Genomic DNA, 24,823 nt, shown 5'->3' with positions numbered 1-24,823 from the left:
TACGATGCAGGCAGCCCAGCCTATGAATTCGCAGCTGGACGTAAAGAGCAGCTGACAAGAAGTGGGACAAGCCAGAGGAGTCCAGATTTCATTGTGACCCTCTGCAAAAAGACCAGCGCTGGGCCTGGCCAAGAACTGGATGGAGAGCTAAACAGGGGGCTGAGAAGAAAACACTCTAGGCTACGTCTACACTGGCGCATTCTCACGCAAAAACTCTTTTGCAGAAGAGTTCTACAAAAACCCTTCCAGAAGAGAGCGTCTACACTGTCATGTGCTTTTGCGCAAGAGCATCCATGCTAGTGTAGATGCTCTCTTGCGCAAGAAAGCTCCGATGGCCATTTTAACCATAGGGCTTTCTTGCGCAAGAAATTCATGTTGCCTGTCTACACTGGCCTCTTCTGGAAGAGCTCTTGTGCAAGAGGGCTTCTTCCTGAGCGGGAGCATCAGAGTTCTTGCGCAAGAAGCCCTGATTTTATACATTAGAACATCAGTTTACTTGCGCAAAAACGTGCAGCCAGTGTAGACAGGCAGCAAGTTTTTGCGAAAGAGCGGATGCTTTTGTGCAAGATTGCACCAGTATAGACACAGCTCCTCCCTTTCAAACTGCCCTCTTGCCTGCCAGGCTAGCATCTTGGGTAAAAGCCCCCAACCCACAGTATCTCTCACTCCTGAGCCGCAAAATACTTCTGCTGCCATTTATTCTAGTGTGACTCAGTGCCACAACAAGAAAGGCCACAATGTCACTCAGATGAGCGTCAGAAGAGACGCATGAATAAGCAGGACTAGATTGTGATATACAAAGAAGTTAGGTTCTTCCAGTGCAGTAAAAGCTATTGTTTTACACTGGGGCGTGTCTACACAAGGAAACGATTTCGAAACAACTAAAATCGATGTAAGAACTCCCAAAATAACAAAATCGAAACAGTGTGTCCACGCTATGGCTCGACTTAGAGCTCCGGGAAGCTCTGGGGAGTCATTAGTCTGAATTATTCTGGGGAGTCGTTATAATGAGATAGCGGCACCGGAGCATCCACACTACTGCTATTTGAAATAACTATTTCGAAAGTAGTGTTATTCCTTGAGGAAAGCGGAAATACAGATTTCCAAATAAGTGGATTGTTATTTCGAAACACAAGACTCAGCTATTTTGTTGGAAAGTTGGGTCCAGAGCAATCTTATGACGCCTGCCTCCTGGAGGCTTGCACACCCTGGGTGTGTCTACACAGCAAAGTTATTTCGGAATAACGGCTGTTATTCCAAAATAACTATGCGAGTGTCTACACAGCAATTCCATTATTTCAACATAATTTCGAAATAACAGATGGCTTATTCCGACTTCTATAACCCTCACCCTATGAAGAATAACAGCTATTCTGAAATAGTTATTTTGGAATAGGGGCTGTGTAGATGCTCCATTTCCGCTATTTCGAAATAGCCCCTCACCAGGGCTATTCTAAGTTATTCCTCCTGGGACTCTAAATCGAGACAGCACGTCTGCATTAAGGAAGTCTGCCTCAGATTCATTGTAAGGCTTCCCTGCAGTGCAGAGGTGCTCAGGGCCAGCCCAAGGCATTCTGGCGCCCTGGGCACCGCCCTCGGGGCACACGGCATCGCCCCCAGGGCGCACGGCGCATGCGCAGCCCAGCTACAGCTGCTGGGGCTCAGCCCAGGGCCCACCCCAGGGCGTACGGCGCATGCGTGGCCTGGCTACAGCCACCGGCACACAGCCCGGGGCTTGCCCCCGGGGCGCACGGCGCAAACACGGCCCTCTCCGGCCCGGCTGTCGCTGCTGGCGTGCGTGCCAGGCCATGCAAGGCCCCGCGAATGTGGGAGAAAGGGCACCGCTGGCCGGCGCTGCGGGGATGGGGGCAGGCCGGCGCTGCAGGAGCTGGGCGCGCGGTGCCTGATGGTACCTCGTGTGCACCTTATAGCTGCCGTCAGGTGCCCCACATCGGTTGGTGCCCTGGGCAGCTGCTCACGTCGCCCACCCCTTAATCCGGCCCTGGACGTGCTATTTCGAAATAAGCGATTTTGGAATAATTCTTCCAGAATAGCTTCTCTGGAATAACTGTGCAATGCAGACGTAGCCCCTGGGTGCTTCCCTGAGGCGTTGGGATTCTCTGGCAAACAGCTTCTCTCAGGGGCCTGCTTGGCTGTGGAGAGACGCGGCAGACACCAGAGCCTCCAGCAGAAGTAGGTGCCGCTTGCCTGTGGGGAGGATGGCCCTCCGAGGAAGGAGTCCTAGGTACAAAAGCATGCTGCAAAGCTACCTGAAAATCCTGTGGGCACAAGGCTAGACAGAGAGAGGGAAAGGGGTTTTAGAGGCCAAATGAGACCAATGAAAAACAATGCTCCAGGACAGCAGGTTTTCGTCTAATTTCTCAGGCGGCAGGAAGGAAGGGCCACCCCCTAACTAACTAACTAACTAACTAATGAACTAACTAACTAACTGACTGACTAAACCCCCCACCCAGGCATCAAGGCTTCCCAAACAAAGAGAAAGGCGAGCCAGCAAGACATTTAAAACCACTCATCTAATTTCATTTCTGTGTCAATGGACAGAGCGTGCTAATGTGATGCTATTCACTCTACCCCCAACCCCGTCCATTTCAAAGCACTTCGCAGGTGCCATCAGTGCTCCCCAAAGAGCTATGAGATACTCCAGTATCGGGAGACTAACACAGGAAAGCCCAGGGGTTTTACCCAAAGGGTACAGAGGGCACCAGTGTCAGGAGAAAACTCAGAACTTCCCAATTCCCACCCCTTTGGCCCAGCCACTCACCTTTGCAGGACTGACGCCAATGGCAGTTTCTCCAAATCCTTCGATGGGAGTCGAAATGGTCTCTAAGCCACCTAACCACATCTCCCAACAGGCCCGACAAAAACTCCCCAAACACCCTGCACTACATGCTGGTGAGTTGCCCAGGGAGATACCTACCCCAGCTACGCTACACTCATGCATCAACCCACGTGCTCCCGGTGCAGCCCCGCACGGTGACAAAAGGAGACAAGACGCACGTACACAAGCCATGTAAGCAGGGGGGTGGCTGCATTCCGATGGCTCTTAGGTCGATGTCATTTTGCAGCATAGACATGCCTGGTTATGGCCGGATTATTGACACAATGGCTTGGGCTGTCATCATTATACTGCATGGAGGCACCTGGATAGACAGCAGGTGAGGCGCACGATGGCTTGTGAGCCTCTGAGTTATGCAAGATCTGACTGTAATACCCACCACTACCCAGACTAACGCCATCTAGCTCCCCATGTTGTGTTCCCAAATACCCACAGTGCACCATGCTGGCGGGCCGCCTCCCTGCACTTTATTATCCACAGTGGACTGAGCCTGCAAGACCCCCAGACACAGCACACACCAGGCAATGGACATACTAGCTCCAATTCCGCAACAGGCCACGTGCAGTCTTCCTGTAGGCTGCAGTGAAGGTTTGAGTGTCCATGTGACTGCCACCGATGCCCAATCAGGACATGCCGTGAGCAGGCAGGCAGGTTCCTTTTGTAAAGATCAAAGTGCTTATTTTCAAACTAAGACCAGACAGGCCGACGTGGGCCATACTTAAAAAAAAAAGAAGCAGATGCTGACCTTTGGCAAGCGTTCAGGGTCACCAGGGTGCCGGGGGATGACCTTCTGTAACCTTTGGAAACCGTAGTCGATGGTGGGTTCGTTCAGGGCTGAAACAACAACAAACAACATGGTGAGAGGAGAGGAGACAAGTCAAGCGCGGCGGCTCAGCCGGGCGGGTACCAAGTGGCAGTGCACTGCAGGATCAGAAAGCGATCAGAGCCACATCTCACTGCAGGATCAGCAATGACGTCAAGCTCTCGCTTCAAGCACCGTTTGAGGGGAGGCGGGAGGCTTTGGTTTGAAACAACACCAGAAAAACCCTTCCTGCTCAAGGTGCGGTGACAAGGCTGCTGCAAAGTTCCAGGCCTTTGTAAACAGCCCCCGAGTGTGGATAATGATTGTCTCCCAAAGCCTTGATAAATTCATTTGATCACCGCTTTGCTCCCCGCATTTCATTTGCTTCTCTTTTCAAAGCGAGAAGGAATGGCACAGCATCAGAGACTCACACTCGATTACGTATTCGGTGCCACCTGCGTGTGGAGATCACATGCGTTTTCACTGTACGCTTTGGGGCACTGTTGTCATGGCCAGAGCTCAGGTCTACAAGCCTCTGAACTTAATGGCAACATCCCCATTGACCTCAGTGGTCCGGGGTCAGCTCCCACATTAGTAACCTCCAAGCTGAACCTGCAGCATTTATTTCATGGAATAAATTTCATGCCTTTTGCATGTTTAGGGTTTTATCCACAGGCATCAAGGGGAAGGAAAAAGGGGCATGAAAAAAGGGAGGAGGAAGAAGATTTAAATTCTTATGAGAGCGCGACCGTACTAGTACGGACAGAGGCCCAGATTCAGTGCAGCAGCTAAGCACATGCTTAAATTTAAGCATCTGCTTCAGCCCATCCCAATTCAGCAAAGTGTTCTGGCAAGTGGTGTGACTGTTCAGAGCCACTGCTCAGTGTGGCCACTAGGGGGCATCTGCTAAGGAAATAAGAGTCCGTGGAAATAGGAAATAAATACTCTTGCATTCAACTGGCCATGCTGTGCGGGGTTTCTCTCATTTCTATGCCTCATTTAAAGCACTGAAGTCAGTGGAAATTCAGTGCATGCTTAAAGTTGAGCATGCGCTTAAGTGCTTTGCTGGGCTAGAACCAACAGCAGGCACTCTTGAGCCTCCTGACACGGTGGTGTTAATATATCCTGGCCTGTCCCAACCAAGACCTCCTGCCACTTCAGCCTCAGACCTCCCCTGAATTGTGAACGCACCTTGCACGGATGTCTAAGGTGGCTTTGTTATGAGGACTATTGTGTTCTTGTAAGTAGGGTCACACTGTCTCGTGCATTTCAACAGATTCAGGGTCACGTTTTGCAACCCTCACTCACAACGAGCAGTGCCCTGGCTCCACCAATTGCTCAGGGAGATGGCCAGCAAGGTTGGGTGCACAGCTCCTCAATCTGGCTTTGAGTACAAGACTCTGGCTGGAGTTATTTGGGTTTTTACTAAAAGGCAGGGGCGCCACCAGACTGGCCAGGCCCCCAGGCAAAGTGGGGCAAGAGGGCAACTCCACACTCCCAAAAGGGGCGGGGCCCTGGGTGGAAGAGGCAGGACTGGGATAGCCAGCCCTCAGTGCCTCCTGGAGCACGCCACTCATGCGCCGATGGCGATTTAAAGGGGCCACAGCTTCTGACGCAATAGCAGCAGCTGGTCCCAGGCCCTTTTGAATCAACGATTCCCTCCCTCTCCCCGTCAGAATGCCTGATAAAAGCATTTCAATATTCCGTAACTGGACATCCTTGGCAAGTTGTGCTTTACCGTAAGCACCCACACAGTTATAAAAGTAATATCCTTGATCTGGTTTTTACCAGTCCCTCCGCTCCTCCGGCCAGTCTTTCCCCAAATAGGATAGCTCCTCGTCCACTGTCAGCAGCGAGGTGTTCCATTTCCCTTCCTCCTTTAGCTAGGTGTTCCTTTCCTGCCTCCTGGGCAGCCCCGTTTCCACAGTGGGCATTTGGTTTGGAAACAAAGGGTCAGAGTCTTGCTCCCCTAAACTGAATCCAGCTGTTTCTCTAGCATCAGAATCGGATTCATTAGGTGGATCCCCGAAATGACTTTGCCATCAGGCCAGCAGTCTTCCAATAGGAGAGTTCCCCAAATAGCACGGGCATCTCTCCACGACTACAAAATTAGGGGGTAACTGGTGGGGTGGCGGGCCTGCTGAAAGCGATCTGGGGGTGACAGTGGATCACAAACTGAATACAAGCCATCAAGTGTGAGGCGGTGGCTACACACGCTAATATCGCTCTGGCAGTCCGCTTGTTACCAGGGAGGTCTCAGCTGGAGTTCTGTGCCCAACTCTGTGCCCCAGGTTTCAAAAAAGATGTGGGGCAACTGGAAAGAGTCCAGAGGAGACCAACAAAAATGCCTGAAAGTTTAGAAAACATCACCTAGGACTTCAACAGGGTTCCAAAAAGGGCAAGATACATTCATGGAGGTTAGGTCCATCTATGGCTATTAGCCAGGAGGGGCAGGGATGATGTCCCAAACCTCTGTCAGGCTGGGAATGGGTGACAGGGGAGGGATCACGTGATAATTCCCTGTTCTCTTCACTCTCTCCAGGGCATCTGGTATTGGCCACTGTCGGAAGACAGGGTAATTCCGACTAGATGGACCTTTGGTCAGACCCAGTGGGGTCGTGCTTATGTTCTTATGAGGAAAGGTTAAAATAATTGGGTGTGTTAGTCTTGAGAGCAGAAGACCAAGAGGAAACCCGATAACAACATACAAATAGGTGAAGGGTTGTTAAAGTGGACTGGGACCAATTGTTCTCCATGTTCACTGGCGGTAGGACAAAAAGTGAAGGCTTTAATAGTTAGAACGCCATTCCAAATATCAAACTAACAGGTTCGTGAAGCACTGGAACTGGCTTCCAAGGTGGTGTTTAAGAAGAGTGTGGACAAACGCTTACAGAATCACAGAATCCTAGGGTTGGAAGAGACTTCACAAGATCGAGTCCAGCCCCCTGCCCAAAGCAGGACCAACCCCAACTAAACCATCCCAGCCAGGGCTTTGTCAAGCCAGGACTTAAACACCTCTAGGGATGGAGATTCCACCCCCTCCCTAGGGAACCCAGCCCAGTGATTCCCCACCCACGTAGTAAAACAAGAGGGTGGTGAAGCACTGGAATGGGCTATCTTGTCAGGGACGGTCTAGTTTTACTTGGTCCTGTTTTAACACCAGGGCATTGGGCTTGATATTTTCTTGGAGTTCCGTCCACCCCTGAATGTCTACGATTCTCTTGTCTGCTGTGAACTTTCCATCTCTGCTGTGTAGCTAGCCTGACATTGTGCAGAAACAGCTAAGCATAGTTATTTCGCTCCATGACAGAGAACAGGTAATCCAACAGCTTTCCAGTTTGTTGCCATTTCCCATATTGGCCTCACATTGTCAGCACTGATACAGGATTTGGTAGAAAAATCTAGACACAATGTACTTATTTTTTACACCACTGTTCTCATTATCTTGCAATTTCCTTATTGGGCCCTTCCTTGTGGCTATAGCTAGCTTAAACTGTAGCTAATACTTATGACAAATGACTATTTATTATAAATAGTTAAACCGTGAGATTTTTAAACAACATCCCTAGAGCTCTGCTCAAATTTCTCGTGCAGTTGTGTTAAAAGATTTTCGCAAGGTTCCGTCAAGTACGTTTCTTCTGCGTTTCAATCCAATAGCTCCCCACCTCCTCCCCCGCTCCTTTAGTGAAAGTAGCTACTAAGTTCTGGGACAAGATAAATGGAGGCCAGTTTCGAAATTCCCCTCTGATGTTCTAGTCATTTTCTCATGCCTTCCCACACTTTCAGCCCATTAGAAATCCATAGAGGATTTCCTGGGACTATTTTTCAAACTGGGTAACCAAAAACAAAAGGAATCATAGAATCATAGAATAATAGGACTGGAAGGGACCTCGAGAGTCATCGAGTCCAGCCCCCCGCCCTCAAGGCAGGACCAAGCTCCGTCTACACCATCCCTGACAGATGTCTATCCAACCTGTTCTTAAATATCTCCAGAGAGGGAGATTCCACCACCTCCCTTGGCAATTTATTCCAATATTTGACCACCCTGACAGTTAGGAATTTTTTCCTAATGTCCAATCTAAACCTCCCCTGCTGCACTTTAAGCCCATTACTCCTTGTCCTGTCCTCAGAAACCAAGAGGAACAAATTTTCTCCTTCCTCCTTGTGACACCCTTTTAGATATTTGAAAACCGCTATCATGTCCCCCCTTAATCTTCTTTTTTCCAAACTAAACAAGCCCAGTTCATGAAGCCTGGCTTCATAGGTCATGTTCTCTAAACCTTTAATCATTCTTGTCGCTCTTCTCTGTACCCTTTCCAATTTCTCCACATCTTTCTTGAAATGTGGCGCCCAGAACTGGACACAGTACTCCAGCTGAGGCCTAACGAGCGCAGAGTAGAGCGGCAGAATGACTTCACGAGTTTTGCTTACAACACACCTGTTGATACAACCTAGAATCATATTTGCTTTTTTTGCAACAGCATCACACTGTTGACTCATATTCAACTTGTGGTCCACTATGACCCCTAGATCTCTTTCCGCCATGCTCCTTCCTAGACAGTCGCTTCCCATCTTGTATGTATGGAACTGATTGTTCCTTCCTAAGTGGAGCACTTTGCATTTCTCTTTATTAAACCTCATCCTGTTTACCTCTGACCATTTCTCTAACTTGCTAAGGTCATTTTGAATTATGTCCCTATCCTCCAAACTCTGTGGTCCAATCTCAGATAATGCTAAGTGCTTCCTGGGCGATGCAGAGTCTCTTAACTTCAACTGATTCCTGTGTTTCTCCAGTGGGGATGGAAGCGTGCACTCACCCATGTACATGGTCAGGTCCTTAGAAACTGGAAAAGATGCCAGACAAGGAATGCTGCTACCAATTGCAACGTTATTATCTTTGACCCGATGCAAACTAAAACTGAGTGGCTCACCTCACCAGAGATATAGCCATGGGCACACACAGTTTTCCTTCAAATTTAGACTAGTCATTTCACTTCACTTTTAGGGACTCTAGGTTCACTTTTACCTTTTTCCTGCTTAAATATTTAGCCCCAGCTGAGAGTTATGGACCAGAACTGCTCCCATGACATCAAAAATACCAAAGTAATGGCCTGGATTCTGATCTCACGGACATTGGCCAAAATCTGGAGTAACTGCATCACTTCTATCAGGCTATGTCTGGACTGCAAGCCTCTTTCGAAAAAGAGCATCTAGACTGCAAGCAGAACTTTCGAAAAAGCAAGCCGCTTTTTCAAAAGAAAGCAGCGAGTGAGTCTGGATGCTCTCTTTCTAAAAAGCCTGTTTGCTTTCAAGAACGCATTTTTTTGAAAGAGCACTTTCGAAAAAAGGCGTTCTTCCTCGTGAAATGAGGCTTACCGCCGTCGAAAGAAAAGCCACGTTCTTTCGATTTAATTTCGAAAGAACACGGCTCTAGTGTTTTTCGAAAAAAACCCTGAGTCTGGACACAGCCTCAGAGAACACATGAGATCAGACTCTAGTCTCGGGAAGCTTATTGGCATCGTATTTAATGAGTGTTGGATTGGCATCTGCAGTTGAACTCCACCACAATTTGCCCCCGCATTTCCCGGTGTCCTAGAATAAAGCGGGTGAGAAGAGAGGGGGTCGGGATTGGGTTCAGACATTCAGACTGAGCAACAAAATCAGTATCCGTATTCTTGACGTCCATCCATACATTTAAACCAAGTTACTGCGTATTGTACTTAAAATGCATTCCCAGTCCCCTAATTTTTAAAGAGTACTATTGGAAGAACTAATAACTTTAAAAACTGTATTAAATGCAAATAGGTCCCAAGGCTAATGGCAGTAATTTGTATACCAACCCAAACTGACTGGCCCACTTTTCAAAATACAGGTATGATAATCGTGTGGTTTTAAAAGGACATTTAAATTGAAAGACTGTGAATTTAGTACATAATTACGCCAATAGAACCCTTTAACTTGTCAACGTGTAAATCTAAAAGGCTATCAATCATTTCTAAAGAGGAAATAAACCTTAAAATTCTTTGATTGACAGTGCTTACTTTTTATGTTTAAAAAAAACGTGGAGTAAAGTGGCCAGAAATCCATTTACAAAAGTATATTGTTTTACATAGGCGAGTAAAAAGCCAATAATTACACCCCCAAAAGACATATAAATCAAAGTAAGTACTTTCTCCTCACTTATATATTTTAAGTTGTAGTGAACTTCGGGTAACTTTTTATTAAAATACTTTTCCAAATGTAATGCTTATTGAAGTTGTTAGTAGAATACCATTTTCATTTAAGCTAATATAATCATTTTTGCAAATATGAGATGCAAGCCATTTTTCTCCCTTCCAAACAATAAACTTTCAACCTGTCTCTTGTGTGAATTAACTGAAATTACCCCCAAGTGTACAAAATCTGTCTGTCTATGAGTTAAGGCACAATATTTATTATTCTTGCCATTTTATGAATTACTTCTTAAACCCTTGAGGAAGAACTTTCTTTCGAATTAAACTCTAACAGAATAAGCCACAGAGCCTCTTTATGCAGAAAATCTGAAGCCATAATTCATGAAATCTAAGGGGTTTAATAAAAAACACACACAATGTCTGTGGAAATAAGGACATGAGTATGCATTATTTTCATGTTTCCACCTGCAACTGGATTTTCAACAAAAATGCTGCTTACGTTTTTGAGAAAATAAATGTTTCCACCCTCTCTATAATTTCAATCATTGATCATTTTAATCAAGATGTATACATAATCCACCATCTTAAAAATGCCCTGTTTTTTATTTAAACCAGACAGTGGAAGGTTTGGGAGCTTGGGGTATTTTTTTAATATTTCACATAATGAATTCCTACTGTGTCAATAAAGCTTTGGTGGTTAATTGAATGACTGTCTGATGTATCTGAGAGAGGAATTTGTTTCTCTGGCCACGCTGCCAACTTACAGCAGAATGATCGACACTTAATATCAGCAATTAAAAGAACCTGTTCAAATATCATATGGAACCCATAGCTTGAGGTAGCCTAGGAGAACTCTTCTCCAAGGAAAACTCATTCAGCTGATGCAGAGAGTAATTGAATTAGACACATTTTAACATTATTATTTGAAGAAAAATAAACACGCACTACATAGCCGCATTATGGAAAGAGTTCAGAGCAGAAAGCAAAACCAGTTCATTTGTTTCTCATGCATGCATGGCTTCATTGATTCCTTTTATTGTTCAGCCATCATTTTTCTTTTATTCTGTTGGATTCAAAACCAGTCAGAAGCCGGCACCTCGCTATAGAAACTGGGAGCATTCTCTGCAAGAAAGGGCAAGGAATACAGGAAGCTCAACAAAAGCAAAAAATAAAATAAAAATAAATCCTTAACTAGCTCTCGGTTACTGGAGAGGGGGAAAGAATGCCACTGTTCCACAGGTGAAAGAGGGTCTAATCCCAGCAGAATGGCCTTGTTTGTTTGCAGCGCGGGAAAGAGAGGTTCCAAAAGGCCACACGCTCGTGTTCCATACTGCTACTTTCTGCAGAATTGCAGAGGGCTTTCTGGGGGTGGGAGTGTGAAGGGAGCAGGTACAAGGCAGGCTGGGTAACTGGCGAGAGCATGACCCATGGGGTCAATCCAAGGAAAACTGCACCCCCACGCTCTGGAGCTATCCAGAAGAAAAAGCATGACCAAACAACAGTTGCTTCTGAGTTGGACTCCTGGGTTGTGTCTAGACTGGCCAGTTTTTCCAGAAAATCGGCCACTTTTCCAGAAAAACTTGCCAGCTGTCTACACTGGCCACTTGAATTTCCACAAAAGCACTGATGATCTCATGTAAGATTGTCAGTGTTTTTGCTGAAATACTATGCTGCTCCCATTCGGGCAAAAGTCCTTTTGTGCAAAACTTTTGTGTAAAAGGGCCAGTGTAGACAGCTCAGATTTGTTTTCCGCAAAAAAGCCCCGATTGCGAAAATGGCGATCGGGACTTTTTTGCGGAAAAGCGCGTCTAGATTGGCACGGACGCTTTTCCGCAAAGAGTGGTTTTGCGGAAAAGCGTCCGTGCCAATCTAGACGCTCTGTTCTGAAAATGCTTTTAACTGAAAACTTTTCCATTAAAAGCATTTCCGGAAAATCATGCCAGTCTAGACGTAGCCCAGATGTTGGCCACTTGGTCAAACGTCCAAGTGAAATGGTTCTTCAGCCAAATGAAATGTGTCAGGGGTTGTCTTGGCTGTATCACATATTTCCTGGAGATCACTTTAATGGTTTCAGGTGAGAGCTGCATACATAGGCACGTAACGCTGGACATGGGTAGCTAACCTCTGTGCAGACAGCCACATCCCATTCAACACACCCCTTTGGCAACGTGCATTGTCAGCTCAAGTCCGGCTGCTGCGTTGAGAACCACGCGGGCACGGCAGCCTCTTGGCAGAGTCGGGGTCTGAAACAATCCTGACCCTCTGTTTCCCTGCTAGGGACAAATCCAAAGGAAATGGGCTTTACATAGGACACAGGGGTTGAGGGGTGAGTATCTTCCCAGCCTTGGAACTAAAGGGCTACATCTAGACTGGCATGATTTTCCAGAAATGCTTTTAACGGAAAAGTTTTCCATTAAAAGCATTTTCGGAACAGAGCATCTAGATTGGCACGGACGCTTTTCTGCAAAAGCACTTTTTTTGGAAAAGCGTCCGTGCCAATCTAGACACGCTTTTCCGCAAAAAAGCCCCGATCGCCATTTTTGCGATCGGGGCTTTTTTGTGGAAAACAAATCTGAGCTGTCTACACTGGCCCTTTTGCGCAAAAGTTTTGAACAAAAGGACTTTTGCCCGAATGGGAGCAGCATAGTATTTCCGCGAGAACACTGACAATCTTACATGAGATCGTCGGTGCTTTTGCGGAAATTCAAGAGGCCAGTGTAGACAGCTGGCAAGTTTTTCTGGAAAAGCGGCTGACTTTCCGGAAAAACTGGCCAGTCTAGACACAGCCCTGGAAGCAAAGAGGCATCTCTGAGCTAGCTGGTCTCATGCTAATGAATGTCGGCAGAAAAAAATTCACGGCTCACGGTTGACTTTTTCTCCTGTGCATTTGTATTCTCCAACAACTCAGCTCCATGCCTCTCTAAGGAGCTCTGGTTCAACACGGTTGGTTGTCAGGCCTGCAATCTCAACTGCTCTTCTCGACTTTTGATTTTTCTTCTCAACCCCTACCTCCCAGATCCCACCGATTGCTCAGAGCTCCCAGAGAAAGCAAGCCCCGCCCCCAAAACACTTACACATTCTGATCTAGCACGTTGGGAGCACACCCCAAATGCCCCCTTCTGTGCATGGTCGGCATGTTGTACCTGTTCCATGAGGAAAGATGAAACACATTCTTCAATGGAAAAAAAGCGTATTTTGCAAATCTTCCTGCAAAGTGTTCTCTTGGCTAATTAAAGATCGTTCAATGAAAACACACTATCTTTCAGGCTATTTCTGTTGTTATGAAGATGACTTGCTTTTTGTAATGCCTCCCTTCCATTAGCTTTCCCAGGAGAATTTATTCCCGTAGGCAATGGAAAATGGAAATGGGAGGGGCAGCCACTGCCTGGATGGAAAAATTGGTGTTAGAAGGGCCATTCCAGGGCAAACTCAGAATTTCCCTGCTTTTTATGGCTTCATGGCTCTCTTACTTTAATATATTCTTGTGTGTTTAATTTCCTTTTCTTAATGGGACTGTGACATGATGTCATTTTTTTTTTACTGGAAACAGCGATGGAGATATTCAGAAATGAAACATTTATATTTTATTGCAATTTAATGTCCAAACAAATATCCATTTTTTTTGCCAAGCAATAAATAACATTCTGGAGCCAAGTCCAACAATCAGACTAGCACCTGGGTCTCTGGGTTTCCCTAGCGACTGCTCTTTATTGAACTAACAGCGAAAGGGGCCAGCTTCCACGGCGTGTTACTCAAGAGGATATTTTCTTCATTGTGGCAAGTTTTCTGCAGCACGTGAGTGGCTGTCCTTGCTTTTGCAGCTAGGGTTCTGAGGGTGTTCTGAGCTGGTTTGGAGAATGCAAGACTTGGCCCCAAATTAATGCTGGAAGTTAAACACTGAAATTACAAGATGGGTCTCTTCAGGTTCCTATATTGGCTCCTCTTCCAGCATTGCTTGACTGCCAGCGATTTTATAACAAAAGCCTCAAAATGCATTAACTCTGAATGCTAACTTCTGGCCCAGCTGCAGACTGGGTGCATGGAAAACCTCTGAGAGCCGGCAAAGGAGAACATGAGGCTCATGTAAGTTAGTTACTGACCAGTCGGAGAGAGATCGGGTTAATTGATACTTATTTATCTGAGATGGCTGGTTTTGCTCTGTTGGTGGAAGCTGCAAAATGTTTTCCATTTGTGGGGAACATATTTGGGAAACTCATGAAAGAATTCCATACGGCTTTGCTGCAAGCGTGCAGTGCTTGCGGGATGACCATTCTATTTAAGCCAATATACAGTTAGACAACGACGACGCCATTTTTAAAATTGGGTGCCTACTGCTCCGCACCAAAGTCCATCTTTAGTCTCTTTCTCAAAAGTGCTGTGAGTCCAACAATCATTTTTTTGAATGTTTTGGGTGAAATAGAGAGAGAGGAGGCAGCCAGTCAATTTGTAGAAAAAGTCCCATTTTCACATCTTCACTATACATTGTCAAGCTTCTAAGGAGTTTGAGGACACGCTTTATTTTTAACCTTTCCTTCTTTGCAATCCAACTGACTCTCGTCTCCTCTCTTTGCAGATTATCAGGTGCCCGATTCTGCTCTAGTAACAGAACTGCCAAGCAGTGGTACAGAACATCGGAAATAACTTGATTAAAGTCGATTGTGATGGAGAATTTTGCCTGACTACCCCTCTGCGCCTAGCTTTTCCATACACATTGAATTTAAGATCATAGAATCATAGAACACAAGAACTGGAAGGGACCTCAAGAGATCACCAAGTCCAGCTCCCTGCCCTCATGGCAGAACCAAGCACCGTCTAGATCATCCCTGATATATGTTTGTCCAACCGGCTCTTAAATATCTCCAGGGATGGAAATTCCACAACCTCCCTAGGCAATTTATTCCAGTGCTTAACCACCCTAATATTTTGGAAGTTTTTCCTAATGTCCAACCTAACCCTCCCTTGCTACAATTTAAGCCCAATGCCTCTTGTCCTACCATCAGAGGCCAAGGAGAACAATTTTTCTCCTTCCTCCTTCTAAGATTTGAAAACTTAGCCTAGACTTGATTTTTATATCCTCACTTGCTATGTCAAAGACCAAAGGCTGCATAAATAACACAATGACCCTTCCTGAAAGTTAAGGGTCTTTGCTACAATACAATATCTTAGACCAAATTCTCCTCCTTTGCACTTGGATGGAAGTCCAATGACAAGTCTCTACTGGTGGAGGAAAGGAGAAATATACCAGCCCCCATTTCCACAATCCCTGTATCTGAGATGGGAAGCAGGGAATTGGTAGACATACCCTATAAAAAGTATGCCGCCCCTAACTGTAATGAGCCCTCTGCAAACCATGTGCCATGTTCTTGGAAGAAGCTGACCTTCCAGGAGGCTTAGTTATGACGTTGGATTAAAGATCTAAATTAAGATTCACTCCCCTGAGAAAATGAAAGCTTCCAGGCTTTCTTACATCTTTATTTTTGAACATTCTCTTTGATTTGGGCGTGCAAAATAATTAAAAGGTTACTTGCTCAGAAGAAAGCAGACAGATCATTTTGACTGCATAATGGATGACACAGTATTAAAGTGATTATAACTAAAGCAGTTTTGTCTTATAACATTTGGGGGAAATCTAGCCTTCTAGACCTCTCGGTAGCCTCGGGTTTTAACAGCAGTGATATTACTTACGTCGATAATTGTTCCAATTTCTTCCCAAAGAGTTTTGACAATAACTGTTATCAAGGGAGGGGGGAACTATACCAGCCTGTCTGATAAACATGTTTTCCTGCCCTCACACCCCAGTGAGCACTGTGACACTATACTTTTATCATCTAGTGTGTGCTCAGAATGAGCTTAGAACAGCAATTGCCAGGAATAGGCAGGCGATAAACCGCATTGATTTAACACATCTTGTTTTCAATCATGCTCGGATTTTCTGAGCACGCATTTTTCCTGTACTCTGGCTTGTAGCTTTTATCTGACGAGCTGATCCCTTTTCACTGGAAAATGAAAAGGTCGCACAATAAGACACGGTTTACTGGAACTTGAACACGCACCGGGAAAGTATTTTAGATAAATACTGTCAGACATAGTGGAGCTGAATTTCAACAACACAATTGCTAAACAACAATACTTATTACTCTCCCAGAACAAGCCGACAAGCAACTTATGGCTCTCAGCGGGGAAGATCACAGAGTTAGGCTGGGTAGTTTAGAAAACCTTAGCAAAGCCTGTTTAAAGATGACAAGCTCCTTTCAACTTAAATACCAACTAGTCCTATCTCCGGGCAGCACTAACTATGCTTTAGCTATTCACCTAGACTTTGTGAAATGGACCATAAGTGCCATCTATGGCTATGAAATTAATTTTCCCTAAAAAAGGATGTGTGCGTGTGTGTGGCTGACAATTTAATCCAATGGGTAGTGGACAGTGAGAAACTTATAAACGCACACCTGGACAAAGAAAGCAATGTAATTGAAATTAATTAACCAATGCTGGCAACGGGGGAGAGGGGAGGGAAATAGATAAGTATGTAGTAACTTGACTGGACTTGCCAAATGATTACTGAATTGGTCTAATAAACAGGACGGAATGATCAGAATTATGATTTTTAATTTAATGTTTCTTTCTCTTCCTGCCACAATCCTATACTTTAAAATATGTATCTTCCCTACTCCCATTGGATGTAAGACAGGGTTATCACGCCCCCTTCCATTCCCGTTTACGGAGCCCCCGAGACACCACGGCCCAGATTTTCAAAGGGTTTAGGCATTGCTGCGCTCAGCTTTGCAAGCCTCGTCAATTCAGAGGGCTACGTACAATTTTCTAAAGTGACTTTGGGGCCAAACCTGTGTAGGCGCTTTTGAAACCCCACCCCTCGGTGCCTCAGTGATATTGTCCGGAAGAAGAGCTCTGGTCTCTCTCCCCGACAGAAGCGGGTGCCATGAAAGAGATCGCCTCACCTGCCTTGTGTCTCTGGTATCCAGGGGCCTACACATGAGGCACCAACAGCCTCCGCAGGTCCCTGGGCCAGGTGTGGGGGGAAGCTTGGCACCGCACTCCAGCAGGGGCGGGGTCTCGGGAGGAAGGGGTGGGGTCTCAGGAGGAAGGGGCGGGGCCTCAGGAGGAAGGGGCGGGGCCAGGTGTATACAACCCTCCGTGCCACCCGGCGCACACCACACCGCCCCAACCCTTAGAGCCTCACAGAGAGTGCAGTGCGGCGCTCTGAGAGTGATTTAGAGGGGCTCCAGACACCGCTGCAGTAGCCCTTCGAATTGCCAGGCCCTTGAGAAACTCTCCTCTTTGCCCCATCGGCAGGCCTGCCGACAGAGCCACTGCAATGTTGCCAACGGCAACGGACTTTCAGTTCCGTGTAGGTTCCTATGTCACTTTCCCAAATGGGAGGCTGTAAAGTGGCGGGGGTCTTGCACAGCGGAAAGCAGCAACGCTGAATACCTTCGAAAGCATCAGCCGACGTGACTTGCCCAACATCAAACCGGAAAGCTGGAGGCAGAGCAGTGAAGTGACCCAGGAACCCACTAAAGTCTTGTGCCAAATCCCCACAAAACCCTGCAGCCGCTGGCCCGGCCTTCCTCGCTCTGCCCACTGTCCCCATAGCGTTTCTGCCAAAAGCTGCCAGCAAAGATGGTTTTAATGTAGCTACCTGGGTACTAAGAACTGATCCGAAACCAAGAGTTCATGCTACATATGCCACAGAACAGCTGTCAGATAAAAATGACTTTCGGCCATTACCAGCCTGGCCTATTTTCAACGACATGACATCGTTCACAGTCTCCAGATTCTAGTGTCACGCCCCTTTTTAATTAACACTCACATCAGTGGGCTGCATACCATATTCCGCACTCCAAATGCCTCCTCGTCAGCACATGCCACGTACGTGCAGAACTTACTCCGCTCACAGCAGACAGACAGTGGTTGTGGGGCCGGAGAGCAGGGGGCCTTTCACCCTCATTTTGAGGTAGACTCTGTTGAATTAGAGCTGCAGGTGGCTCATACTTGCTTCAAAGGCAGGAGTTTACTTGGACAGAACGCTCAGCCTGCCGCGGCCCCCAAGTCGGACAAAGAACCCAACGGGAGCATCCAACACAAAGATTCAGGCAGGCACCTTAAAACACCGGGAAGTTCTTTTGTAAACCACCGGCATCCCCAGTTCACAATTCACAAATGAGAACAGAATTCAAGAATAGAAGTAAGGGGACACCAGCTATCTGGGGTAGGTAATACTGTGAGGAAAACAAGTGGCTGCCTGGAAATGAGAGGCATTGGAGGGAGGTGTGGGAGAGTGAGAGTGTGTGTGTGTGTGTGTGTGTGTGTGTGTGTGTGTGTGTGTGTGTGTGTGAGTGAGTGAGAGAGAGAGAGAGAGAGGTGTATGTGAGTGCGGGAAATGTGCATGTGTTTGTGTGTATGAGAAAGACAGGGAATGAGGGAGGCATATTTGTGTGATGGAGGCATGTAAGTGAGAGGGGGTGTGAGGGCAGGAGGATGTCTGAGGGACATGTGTCTGTGTATGAGCAAGGGGATGTGTGTCTGAGGGAAGGGGCATGTCTGAGGAAAGAGTATGTGTATGTAAGGGAGGAGGTGTCTGAGGGAAAGGGGTGTGTGTGTGTGTGTGTGTGTGTGCGAGAGACAGAGAGAGGGAGGTGCCTGAGTAGTGTGCATGCGTGTGTGTGTGTCTGTGAGGGAACAGAATGTGTGTCTGAGGGAAGGAGGAGAGTGTGTGTGAGAGAGAGTATGAGAGAGAGAGAGAGAGAACGCAACAATTAAATGCCCCACATTTGAGAGTAATTTATATGTGCCCAAATGAAATTTTTCAGTAGGTATTTCATTTTGCCCACACAAGATTCTTCATTCCTGGACTTTTTCAGAGTCCATATTCCCCATATGCCCTATGCCTTGTAACACAAGGAAAACCGGAGGTTAGCAACAATTTTCCAGACAGGTCTATTGTGATTCAAACTGTCCTTTTTTTATTCAATTATAAGAATAAAAAGATCTGAGATAAGTACCCAACATGTGAAAACAGATGCTGACCCTGAGCGTATCTACTGCTGACGATGTCCTCCTACGTTAAGTGAGTGGCCACACTGTGGAGATGGATAAGAAAATGAACGCAACATCTTGCTAGAGAACTCTGAATGAGAGCGGTAGTTATTGCAGGAAACTGAAACACAAGACCTAATCCGCTTTGTCTATTGGTTGGGGCCTACCATTAGGTCCCTGTGGGGCTGCTGTCAAATTAGACAGGTTGAACCTCTCTAATCCAGAACTCTCACACCCAGAAACATCTATCATCTGGAATGTTGTTAGTTTGCTGGGTGTCCACTTAGCATGGGTGTGGCCAAGTTTCCTGTGGTCCCCTAAAGGGCCACCGGTCATGGCTCTCAGTTGTTATTTAGCTTTGATTTACCCCTAAATATCTTCTCAGAACCCAGCAAGCAGTGGAAGTGCTGGTAATGCTGCTAGACAATATTGACCTCCTCTGGTCTGGAAAATTCTCTGGTTCGGAACCGGTCAGGTCCTGAGGGTGCCGGACTAGAGAGGTTCCACCTGTAGTGATCTCCAGGATGACCCTTGAGAGCTTCACACACATAGGGCAATCTTTAGCCCCAGCGACCTCTACCACCTGACACTGCCCGTTTGCAGAATCCCCACACTACAGCAGCAGCATGGGTTTAGAACTGGATGAAGTAGGTTCCACTTTTAAAAGGAACATTGGATTCTTGACTGTACAAGAACAGGACTGTCGCAGAAACTTATTTGTATGTCCAGTGCTTTGGGGGAATGGGCTAAACAAACAGTGTCAAGTTTTTCCATTCTAATTTGAGCATGCTGCCATATCGCCCTGCAACTGTGGTCCAGAATTGTGGCCTGGGTCAAATTGAGTGCCCCATTCAGCAAAGACTCATCTGCATGATTTAGTAGTTTCTGGAAAGTCAAGGCAACATCACGAGGAATTTTATCAGACAAGAATAAGCAGTATGTCTAGAACAGTGTGTCCAGTTTTGGCCCCTCCCTGTACGAAGGGTGCAAACCGCAGAAGTCCAAACAACCAGAAGGGTGGGAATATGGTGGAAATTAAAGCATGACAAAAGACTAAAAAAAAAAACTAGTCATTTATTGTGGAAAGGAGAGGGGTTAGAGAAAATGTGAAGGAGAAATCTAACAGTAAAGAGAATATGGTGAAAACTAACCAATGTTTCATTAAAATAGTGAAAAGACTCTGGATTAAATTAATGGCTGGAGACCATAGAGTAAACACCTATATATTCCGCTTGTATAATCCACTGTTGCAGGATATTATCCACTCAAATACTGTCACTGAAGCTGAGAATGATGTGGATAAGATGGTGATCATTGATACTTGTAATAATGGAAGTGAAGGTCGCCACTGTGTTCTCAAATCTCCTGTTAGGGCATAATGAATCTCTATAGGGGGCAGGAAGAAATTCCCTTTAACAGACAGCACTGCAAAACTGGCATGAAACAGTCACAGGCTACTTGCCAAAGACAGGAAACTGGATTTGATGGACCAGTCGTCTGATCAGGGATGGCAAATCACGTCTTTCTGTGGTGTAGATGGGAACAGCTCTCCTTTAAGTGGTTTGAAAATATATGGGAGATGGATTTTATCTTAAAAGCTGCCAAAATACTTTTTTTTTTTTTTTTTTTTTTTTTAAGAGAGAACCAAAATTCTCTGGGGATAGTTTCAAATCCACATAATGTTCCTGAGTGTGAAAGTTTGCGATGCTACCTCTACGTTATCCGATGTGTGTGTAAAAACACACTGCCAGCTCGCTCGCGCTCAGTGACACATCTGAGGATGATATGGAATCGAGTTATTCAGTCTTAAAAACCAACAAGCACTTATGTTCCTGGGCTTTGTGAAAGTAGATTTTCAGATGACACAATGTGCAGAAGAGATGTGTGTCTGCTAAAAAAAAAATCAGGAAACATCTCTTCAATTAGCTCCAACAAAGGAGGTGGAAGCACAAAGAATTGGGATGAAACACATGCTGCATTTCAAGAGAATCCACTCTTTCACTGACTAGGGATTTCAGTCCAAAACCAACTGAACTTAAAATCACTGGGCAAGATCTTTGGATGGTGCCAATCAATGCAGCCTTATTAACTTTGCTTGGTGAGAAAGAAAGAAAGAAAGAAAGAAAGAAAGAAAGAAAGAAAGAAAGAAAGAAAGAAAGAAAGAAAGAAAGAAAGAAAGAAAATACTTGAGACTGAATCTTAACCAGAGGCATCTACTTTACTACAGATAGTCTTGGCTTACAAAAAGCAATCCCAAGAGCAAAACCATGCCAGCATATTCTTTTTTTAGGAAACTCTGAAATATTACTTAAATATAGTCAAATAGAAGCAGAGGGAAGGCTAGACATCATGGGCTGAGAAAATAAGCAAGTGCCTGGGCAGCCATTTTAATTTATAGCCCATGGCTCAATTCTCAGTGGCTCCTCGCCCACAGGAGATTTCACACACCCATTGCTTTCTCCTTCTCACCTCTCTTAGTCAAACACGTTTAAAAGAAAAAAAAACGATGTTGCATTTTGGGGTTATCTTCCACAGCCTGGGTAGAATTCAGAGATGCTTTCTTCATTAAGTGCTCATCATCCCAGAAATGAAAGCAACTCATTTCTTCCCAGGGTGCCTGTTAACTGAAAAACTCATCTTAATTGACTGCACAGATGAGTTAACCCTCTTCAGATTCACAAACCCATCAATGGCCCATTTGCACAGCAGCTCGGCTGGCGAGTCTCGTCTGAGCGCTGCGCTGACGAGGAATGCGAGATTCAGCGATACGAGGGTGGGGGACAGATGGGGCCAAAGCAGCCCTAGTCAGGATCCTTGTTCATGACAAAAATGAGCATTCTGGGGCCGAGCATGGAACGTGACAAATAATGCTGCCGCTGCTAAATTGTCAACACGAAGATCACCTTGCCAAGTCAATTGCAGAGGAATCAACAGATAATGCAATTCTACCCCCAAATACTAGTTAAATAGCCTTGCAATGGGCCTACAGAGAGGACACAGAGCTGGAAGCTGGAACCTCGCAGACATAGGAGAAAAGGAATAACAATAAGCGAGGCAGTAAAAATAATTGCACATTTCACTCTCTTCGCATTTGTCTTACTACCTTCCCGCCTTCATGGTTTATTATCTAGAACACACATGGCAGGACCAGAGGACATAAGAGGGGAAACTAGAGTACCTCAAATCTAACAGCTTTCTTATCTAGCTGCCTGAAATGAATACAGATGATTCTCCAATGCGCATTGCTGTTATTTGATATATAATTCTTTGCCAATGAATAGGAATCAACAAAGTTACCCACATGTTCACCCACTTACAGGTATCTTTATGGACTGATTTAATCTAGAGCCATTGAAATGGTTTGCATTAAAAAGAGAGGATTTTGCTAAAAAATTAGCCTCTTTTCAAAATCAATGTTCCCACTAAACATTTTGCTGTCCCCATTTTCCATTTGATAGGAAGTGTTCATTATATTTTAAAGAAAAATAAATAAAAAAGTATTGAATATTATGGATTTTTAAAGAAAATTATTGAAATTGTGTTTACTGAATGCCCAACTGCAGTAAGAAAATTGTTTTCAGTTAAATAAAAAGTGTTTAAAATGGTTTTGATGACATGTGGACAAAAAAAGTCATGAATTTGACAACATCGAGGCAACTTCAAATTGGCTTGTGAAGTCTTTTTCCTGTTTCTCACCCAGTTCTAATGACTACTATAACGTCATCACACTACTGCACATCGACCAAATACTACCCAAAGCTATAAATACTGGACATCAACAAAAAATACCACTCCAAAAATAATTACTATTCCATCTCAATTTTCGAGTTAGAAAAAATTATTTTAATCTGCACGTCAATTGTATCGTTCTTAAATGTAGACTAAAATGAGGCACTGTTTAGCTAGAGGTAAAACCCGCCCTGTGATTCATAGCATAGGTCTAGCTTAAAAATTGTTAGACGATCTTCCCCTCCCAGAATAGCAAAACAGAACTGTCTCTGTGTAAAACAGCCAGAAAGGTAACTTGAACTGCGAATGATCATACACAGAAATCACAGTGTATTATATAGAGATATTTTGTATCGCCAGTGGGCTACATTTTTAGAACTGGACATGAACATTTCTCTCTCTATCCAGAGTTGCTTGCATAAACAGGATTATTCACTAGTTAAGGTGCCAGCATAGAACCCAGGAGAGACAGGTTGAATTCCCTGCTCTGACACAGACTTCCAATGTGACCTTCAGCAACTAAATACCTGTAAGGATTTGGGCCTGAGAAACTTGCCTAACTGCCACTGAACTCAATGGGAGTCAGGTACCTTGAGGATCTGGATGTTTGTTACCCATCTGTAAAATGGGAACAATTCTACCTCCCGGGGGGTGGAGCTATTAGAATCAATGCATTCGACACTGTGAGGTGCTCAGATAACATTGCAATTGGCAGCCAGCTGAGCTTTCAACAGTAAGTTGATTTAAGACCCTGCTTCCGAGGGATCACACTGATTAGATCAGATACATGAGTTTCATTACCCAACTTCAGAGGTTGAAAGGGGAAATCAGCTTTGCATATAAAGTGGGGCTCAGCCCCAGCACTGAGATACAGGCCTGCATGTCAGCTATTATCTCCCTGCATTCTTATCTCCTCAGTGTCTAAACAGCTGCCTTTAGGACAGCGCAGCTCTGCCACCCTCCTGAAGTAGGCTTAACGTCTCTTCCGTGGCGCAGCTGGCCGTGAGGTGGGGATATACCCGGACCTCTTCCCCACCCCCTTTGCACAGGACAGTGTGCCCAGCGGTACTCAATCTGCGAACCATAGAACCATAGCGCCGGAAGGGACCTCAAGAGGTCATCAAGTCCAGCCCCCTGCCCTCATGGCAGGACCAAGCGCCATCATAGATGTCAGGGGATCCTCTCGAACGATTCCCTAATTCTGAGATAAGCCGCGGAGGAACAGAGGAAGGCCAGATGGCCCAGCATTGACCAGTTCCCCAAACAAACAGGGAAGACACAAGGGAGTTTTCTCCCTCCTGCCAAGTAAAAAAGGAGCCATCAGATTTCTGCAGCAGCCTGTATTAAAAGCCTGTGAGACACCAGACATTAAAGAAACAGACACCATCTAAGACACAAGCTCTCCACCCTCTGGTAGCTTTGCCACCTACACTCAGGCATCCACCTGAAAAGCTGTGGGCATCTTTGTACGGCTACATTGGGGGGGGGGAGGAGGTTCAGAAGAGGCATGCAAATAGAGCTCGCATTTGCATATCTTCTTCCGTTTTTTTTTTCCCCAGAAGAGGCTTTTCCGCCATTTGGCCCTGACTACACGGGGCCAAATGTCGGGAAAAAAAAACCTCTTTCGAAAGCCCCTGTAATCCTCGTTACGAGGGGTCAAAGTTACTGGCACTGGGTTGGTAGTTCTTCTTGCCTGACAGTTGGCAATGCAACCTTAAGAGAAAAAGAGTAATGTGGAACAGATGAATAGAAATAGACTTTGTGGGAAAGTTAAGCCATTTAACTCTGAATTCAGTTAGATCAATTTAAAGAATTCAGTTTGTTGCAATAAATTTAACATCTCCAAAATTCTAAAATTAGTGCAATAGAGAAAGCAAATATTGCGTTGTCACTGTTCCAATAAAAAGGTGCATATCTATAGATCGCCTATTTCTTTTTCACCAAGATACTTTCCAAATACATAATGCTACTTTCAGCAGTTTTTACCATCTGAAATAATAAAAGAGAAGTGAAATTTCTGAGGGTGACAAAAGCTTCACAAACTTGTGGTGTCACTTTCTTTAAATGTGGAACCACTCCAACCACAGAGATAATTATAGATGACCAGATTGTAACTGCTTTATTGCTTCTTTTTCCTCATAAGTTTTAATTTTGGACAGCTAAATGAAAAATGTGGTTTCAATTTCCTACATATTGCACACAATT

General features: G+C 45.4%; 1 protein-coding gene across 8 annotated transcripts in view; it reads right to left on the bottom strand.

Moving 5' to 3' along the window:
* EBF1 (EBF transcription factor 1) overlaps positions 1-24,823 on the bottom strand; it is a 347,143-nt gene that overhangs the window by 36,029 nt on the left and 286,291 nt on the right. For all 8 annotated transcript variants that reach the window (XM_075900634.2, XM_075900635.2, XM_075900636.2 and 5 more), the window contains exon 11: positions 3,603-3,691. In XM_075900634.2, coding sequence (XP_075756749.1) covers positions 3,603-3,691 — 89 coding nt within the window. The remainder of the gene's footprint in view (positions 1-3,602; positions 3,692-24,823) is intronic.

This window comes from Pelodiscus sinensis, chromosome 16 (assembly GCF_052426305.1).
Source record: "Pelodiscus sinensis isolate ZL-2025 chromosome 16, ASM5242630v1, whole genome shotgun sequence".
Classification (NCBI taxonomy): domain Eukaryota; kingdom Metazoa; phylum Chordata; order Testudines; family Trionychidae; genus Pelodiscus; species Pelodiscus sinensis.
Note: the sequence above shows the minus strand (reverse complement) of the source record. Positions and strands in the feature narration are given on the sequence as shown.